Raw genomic sequence first — 7,213 nt, forward strand, 5'->3', positions numbered from 1 at the left:
TGCTGATTCTCGTCCCAGCCGCTTCACACTCGGCTGCAAACCGTCCCAGTGCATGTTGCAGGTCCGGGTTTGATGGAGCCATCAGGACAACTGCATCGATTGATGCACGATGGATTGAGGTGCATGCTGAGAGATGTTTCTTCTGAGAAAGAAAAAAGGAAAGTGAGATGATTGAGCATCCTGGTGCCCAGTGACTGCTCCAGAGAGAGACGGCGTCCCGGTGCCCGAGTTGGGGAACATATTTGTGAGCTACTTAGCGCTTTACATGGGGATGACGACCGCAAAGCGGAGTGCGCACTTTTGCACGGGCTTCCCCTGTTTACAATGGTAATGTTGAATTTTCCTACTACTAATTAGTATGCACAGGACGTGCATGAGTGAAGGAGTGCGTTAGTGAGTGTTTGGAAGCGGACTGCGTGCGCACTTTTGCAGCCGTGCTTCGCACGGTCTTACGAAACTAATAGGCCTCTTGCCAGCTTTTGGCGCTTGGGACTAATAATAAAATCAACAGCAGCAATGACCACAGCAATAATAATTGTGGCAAAAAATAAAAAATCCCCCTGCTGTCCAGGTAATACAAATATTCATATATATGATAAACATATTATGTGTTTCTTTATAAGCCCCTGTCAAAGTGCCCATTACAGGGCATCACAGGGAAATGCAGACTGTTGGAGAGGATGTGGCAGCAGGAGGCAAACCACTATCATGTGTTTTGGGATTGTCCTGTTGTTCACAAGTTTTAGACTGAGATAAACAAAGCCTTACAGACAATTTATGACATCATCGTCATTTCAGAACTCTGTATTTGGACCTCAGGGCTCTGTATTTGGACCTCAGGACTCTCTGGAGCCTCCTCCTGGCTGCAGCAAAAAAGGCCCTCACAAAAAAATGGATGACACAAAACGCACCGACGACCATGGACTGGACTAACATTATACTGGAAATGTATAAAAAGGAAAAGATTATGTTTGGACTTAATTCAAAAATGGACATATTTGACGGACTGTGTACTAAATAGGACATTTACTTTGGGTGCTGAGTGTCTTGATTTTTCTCTTCTTTTTATTTTCTTTTAAGGCTGTTATTGAATGTCTCCTCTCTCTCTGGTCGTGTTCTTTTCTTCTGTGTTTTGTTTTGTTATAAATTTGATCAATTAATAACATTTAAATATAAAAAAAAAGGAAAAAATGGGAACGAGAGGGCCACTTTGCTCTGAATGATGAAGAATGGGAAAGTAAATGTACATCTCCAAGATGGCTCCGCTGAAGGCTGCCTCGGCGTTTCGGTGCAGTGGAGGAGCTCTTTGCGTGTTTGGACATTACAGACAGGCGGTTTTCAGAGCTGCCACAGACAGTTTGGATAAGTACACGGACCCTGTAAAGTCATACATTCGATTCTGTGAAGACAGCATTATACCAACACACACCAAAGTCACCTTCAATAATGACAAATCCCCCCGTTCGTTTGCATGTAAACGCACTGATTGTCCCTGTCCCCAAGAAGCCCCGGATCACTGGACTTAATGACTACAGACCTGTGGCGCTGACGTCTGTAGTCATGAAGTCATTTGAGCGCCTGGTCCTCCCCCACCTCAAGTCCCTCACCTCCCCCCTGCTGGACCTCCTGCAGTTCGTCTACAGAGCCAACAGGTCTGTGGATGACGCTATCAACCTGGCACTCCACTTCACCTTGCAGCATCTGGACTCCCTGGGAACCTACGCCAGGATCCTGTTTGTGGACTTCAGCTCTACATTCAACACCATCCTCCCTGCTCTGCTCCAGGACAGGCTCTCCCAGCTCAACGTGCCTGACTCCACCTGCAGGTGGATCACCGACTTCCTGATGGATCGGAGACAGGAGCTGTGTACTTCCTCCCCTGCTCCTCTCCTGTTGTGTACTGTTCTGCACTTCCAGCCACGACTTCATAAAACTGATCAAGTTTGCGGACGACACCACCCTCATCGGCTCAACTCGAACGTGGATGAGTCCGTCTACAGGAGGGAGGTGGACCGGCTGGTGTCCTGGTGCAGCGGTAACAACCTGGAGCTCAACGCCCAGAAAACAGTGGAGATGATCGTGGACTTCAGGAAAGTCACAGACCCCCAGCCCCCCCTCACCATCTCAGACCCCCCCATCTCCTTTGTGGACTCAGTCCGCTTTCTCGGCACCACCATCACCAGGACCTCCAGTGGGAGCCACCATCAGCTCCTCATCAAGAAGGCCCAGCAGAGGATGTACTTCCTGCAGCAGCTGAAGAAAGCCAAGCTGACAGCGGTGCAGTTCTACACGGCCATCATTTAGTCCATCATCACCTCTTTCATCACCTCCTCCATCACCGTGTGGTACACTGAAGCCACAGACAGGGACAAACAGAGACTACAGCACCCTCTGCTGAGAAGGTGATCGGCTGCAGACTTCCACCTCTGCAGGACCTGTACGTCTCCAAGGCTCTGGGACGAACAGGTCGGATCCTTTCTCACCCTGGATATGCACTATTTGAGCCACTCCCCTCAGGCAGGAGGTCCATCCGGACCAGAACCTCCCGCCACAAGAACAGTTTCTTTCCCTCTGCGTTGGACTCATTCTTAAACACTGTCACTTTAACCATAATTTAATCACTCAAATTATGGTTAATTAATATAAATTATAATGCACTACATATACATATCTGTACAACTGTAAATTTGTGTACATATTAAGCAGATTTTTTAAATCTTTATTGTTTTATCTGATGTTTTGTGTTGCATCAAATCACCAAGATAAGTTCCTATGTTTGTGAATTTTGTTCATTGACAATGGCAATAAAGCTTTTCTGATTCTGATCTCAGTGGAGAACCACATGTTTGGAGGGAATTCTGTTGGAAGAAAGTGTCACATGTTTTTATGAGCCCATGTCAAAGTGCCCCTTACTCACGCAGTCATGCAGACTGTTGGAGAGGATGTGGCAGCAGGAGGCAAACCACTATCATGTGTTTGGGGACTGTCCTGTCGTTCAAGAATATTGGACTGAAATTAACAAGGCACTGCAGACTGTTTTTGACATTGCCATCCCTCTGAAATTTAGAACGGGGTACTTGGGCTGCAAAACTCCTGCCATGGGGAAAAAAACAGATACCTTTGGAATGTACCCTTGGCATTAGGAAAAAAGGCCATCACAAAGAAATGGATGACACAGAACAAGGACTGGACTGACATAATAACTGTTATCAGACAAATTTTGACTCAATTTGGAAATGGGCCAATTTGACAGACTATGGACCAAATTGGACTTTGATTTTAATTTAGCTGTAACAATTGCTCTCAGATCGTGTTCTTTTTTTTATCATTGAAAACAAATAATAATAATAATTCTCAGAGCACTTGCTTGTCACTGTAGGAGAACACAATTTAAAAACCCAAAAACTATATTGCAGAATAAGCCTGAGTTTGTTGGCGAATCCGTCACAGCTTGGTACAACTATTTTTGGGCAGAACCTCAAGCTCCATCAGATTGGATGGTGATCGTCCATTCACAGCCATTTTCAGATCTCTCCAGCGATGTTCAATTGGGTTCATGTCTGGGCTCTGGTTGGACTACTCAAGGACATTCACAGAGTTGTCCTGTAGCAACTCCTTTGTTATCCCGTGCTTAGGGTTGTATTCTTGTTGGAAGATGAACCTTGTCCCCAGACTGAAGTTCAGAGTGCTCTGGAACAGGTTTTCATCTGTTGATCCTGACTAGTCTCTCAGTTCCTGCTGCTGAAAAACATCCCCACAGCATGATTTTACTGGCCAGATGATGAGCGGTGACTGGTTTCTTCCAGACATTACACTTGCTATTCAAGGCAAAGGGCCATATTTTGCCCCCTGTCTTTCCATTTCCTCACAACTTGCATCGATACAATTGCTGACAGCGCAGGGTGTGTAATTCTAAAAAGTGTGTTATCATGCCAAAATATGAGGTGAAGTGAAGCACCTCATATGTGTGGTCTGGTGTATTCTGTGAAAGGCCAGAATGCCTAATAATAAACTTCAACTACTTCAACAAAACTATCCCCATATGGATGAGATAATCATAATAAAACAACCTTCATGGGCATAAATAACACACATTATAATGTATCTGTTTTTTAAAAATATATACATTTGCAAAGATTTCAAATAACCTTCTTTCGCATTGTCTTTATGGGGTATTGTTTGTAGAATTGTGAGGCGTTTTATTTTTGTTATAAGGATGTAACATAACAAAATGTGGAAAAAGTGAATGCCACTGGTTGTTAAAACCTGTATAATATGTGTCCTTTAGGTCCTGGTATAGTCTGTTCAGTCCTGATTTAGCCCTTATTGAAGTGTCTGCATTGCAGATGTGGACCAGACTCAGATCCTCCAGGACCAGATGACTGGGGCCGCCATGAACATGCCCCCGGACCCCAACAAGGCCTTCAAGGTTAGACTCTAAACTCCATTTACTATGAACGTTTGTTATTGTCTGGATGAAAGCTCCGAATCAGCATTGAACACCACAGCACCCCATGCACTGCACCAGAATCTACTGTGACCACTGTGACCGCTGTGACCACTGTGACCGCTGTGACTATGACCGCTGTGACTGTGACCACTGTGACCACTGTGACCGCTGTGACCGCAGTGACTGTGACCGCTGTGACTGTGACCGCTGTGACTGTGACCACTGTGACTGTGACCGCTGTGACTGTGACCGCTGTGACCGCTGTGACTATGACCGCTGTGACTGTGACCACTGTGACCGCTGTGACCGCAGTGACTGTGACCGCTGTGACTGTGACCGCTGTGACTGTGACCGCTGTGACTGTGACCGCTGTGACTGTGACCACTGTGACCGCTGTGACCACTGTGACCGCTGTGACTATGACCGCTGTGACTGTGACCACTGTGACCGCTGTGACCGCAGTGACTGTGACCGCTGTGACTGTGACCGCTGTGACTGTGACCGCTGTGACTGTGACCACTGTGACCACTGTGACCGCTGTGACCGCAGTGACTGTGACCGCTGTGACTGTGACCGCTGTGACTGTGACCGCTGTGACTGTGACCACTGTGACCACTGTGACTGCTGTGACCGCTGTGACTGTGACCACTGTGACCACTGTGACCGCTGTGACCGCAGTGACTGTGACCGCTGTGACTGTGACCGCTGTGACTGTGACCGCTGTGACTGTGACCACTGTGACCGCTGTGACCGCAGTGACTGTGACCGCTGTGACTGTGACCACTGTGACCGCTGTGACCGCAGTGACTGTGACCGCTGTGACCGCTGTGACTGTGACCACTGTGACCACTGTGACCACTGTGACCGCTGTGACTGTGACCACTGTGACTGTGACCACTGTGACCGCTGTGACCGCTGTGACCACTGTGACCGCTGTGACCACTGTGACCACTGTGACCGCTGTGACCGCTGTGACTGTGACCGTTGTGACTGTGACCACTGTGACCGCTGTGACTGTGACCGCTGTGACCACTGTGACCGCTGTGACGACTGTGACCGCTGTGACCGCTGTGACCACTGTGACCGCTGTGACCGCTGTGACTGCTGTGACTGTGACCGCTGTGACCGCTGTGACCGCTGTGACTGTGACCGCTGTGACTGTGACCACTGTGACCACTGTGACCGCTGTGACCGCAGTGACTGTGACCGCTGTGACTGTGACCGCTGTGACTGTGACCACTGTGACTGTGACCGCTGTGACTGTGACCGCTGTGACTGTGACCGCTGTGACCGCTGTGACTGTGACCGCTGTGACTGTGACCACTGTGACCACTGTGACCGCTGTGACCGCAGTGACTGTGACCGCTGTGACTGTGACCGCTGTGACTGTGACCGCTGTGACCGCAGTGACTGTGACCGCTGTGACTGTGACCGCTGTGACTGTGATCACTGTGACCACTGTGACCGCTGTGACCGCAGTGACTGTGACCGCTGTGACTGTGACCGCTGTGACCGCAGTGACTGTGACCGCTGTGACCACTGTGACCACTGTGACCGCTGTGACCGCAGTGACTGTGACCGCTGTGACTGTGACCGCTGTGACTGTGACCGCTGTGACCGCAGTGACTGTGACCGCTGTGACTGTGACCGCTGTGACTGTGATCACTGTGACCACTGTGACCGCTGTGACCGCAGTGACTGTGACCGCTGTGACTGTGACCGCTGTGACCGCAGTGACTGTGACCACTGTGACCACTGTGACCACTGTGACCGCAGTGACTGTGACCACTGTGACTGTGACCACTGTGACCGCTGTGACCGCTGTGACCACTGTGACCGCTGTGACCACTGTGACCACTGTGACCGCTGTGACCGCTGTGACTGTGACCGTTGTGACTGTGACCGCTGTGACCGCAGTGACTGTGACCGCTGTGACTGTGACCGCTGTGACTGTGACCGCTGTGACTGTGACCACTGTGACCACTGTGACCGCTGTGACCGCTGTGACTGTGACCGCTGTGACTGTGACCACTGTGACCACTGTGACCGCTGTGACCGCAGTGACTGTGACCGCTGTGACTGTGACCGCTGTGACTGTGACCGCTGTGACCGCAGTGACTGTGACCGCTGTGACTGTGACCACTGTGACCACTGTGACCACTGTGACCGCTGTGACTGTGACCACTGTGACCACTGTGACCACTGTGACCGCAGTGACTGTGACCACTGTGACTGTGACCACTGTGACCGCTGTGACCGCTGTGACCACTGTGACCGCTGTGACCACTGTGACCGCTGTGACTGTGACCACTGTGACTGTGACCACTGTGACCGCTGTGACCGCTGTGACCACTGTGACCGCTGTGACCACTGTGACCACTGTGACCGCTGTGACCGCTGTGACTGTGACCGTTGTGACTGTGACCACTGTGGCCACTGTGACCGCTGTGACTGTGACCGCTGTGACCACTGTGACCGCTGTGACGACTGTGACCGCTGTGACCGCTGTGACCGCTGTGACTGTGACCGCTGTGACCACTGTGACCGCTGTGACGACTGTGACCGCTGTGACCGCTGTGACTGTGACCGCTGTGACCGCTGTGACCGCTGTGACCGCTGTGACCACTGTGACCGCTGTGACTGTGACCGCTGTGACCGCTGTGACCGCTGTGACCACTGTGACCGCTGTGACCGCTGTGACCTGTCTATGTCACAAGACCCACTCCAGCCTGGGCCTGTCACCATAAAAAATGTTGACACTAT

General features: G+C 50.4%; 1 protein-coding gene across 3 annotated transcripts in view; it reads left to right on the forward strand.

Moving 5' to 3' along the window:
• The window catches only part of LOC140372509 (ER membrane protein complex subunit 3-like), a 53,313-nt gene that overhangs the window by 31,344 nt on the left and 14,756 nt on the right, over positions 1-7,213 (forward strand). For all 3 annotated transcript variants that reach the window (XM_072459623.1, XM_072459622.1, XM_072459624.1), the window contains one exon: positions 4,347-4,429. In XM_072459623.1, coding sequence (XP_072315724.1) covers positions 4,347-4,429 — 83 coding nt within the window. The remainder of the gene's footprint in view (positions 1-4,346; positions 4,430-7,213) is intronic.

Source organism: Eucyclogobius newberryi, unplaced genomic scaffold (assembly GCF_026437365.1).
Source record: "Eucyclogobius newberryi isolate DKJ021-1_F unplaced genomic scaffold, fEucNew1.0.hap1 SCAF_24, whole genome shotgun sequence".
Classification (NCBI taxonomy): Eukaryota; Metazoa; Chordata; class Actinopteri; order Gobiiformes; family Gobiidae; genus Eucyclogobius; species Eucyclogobius newberryi.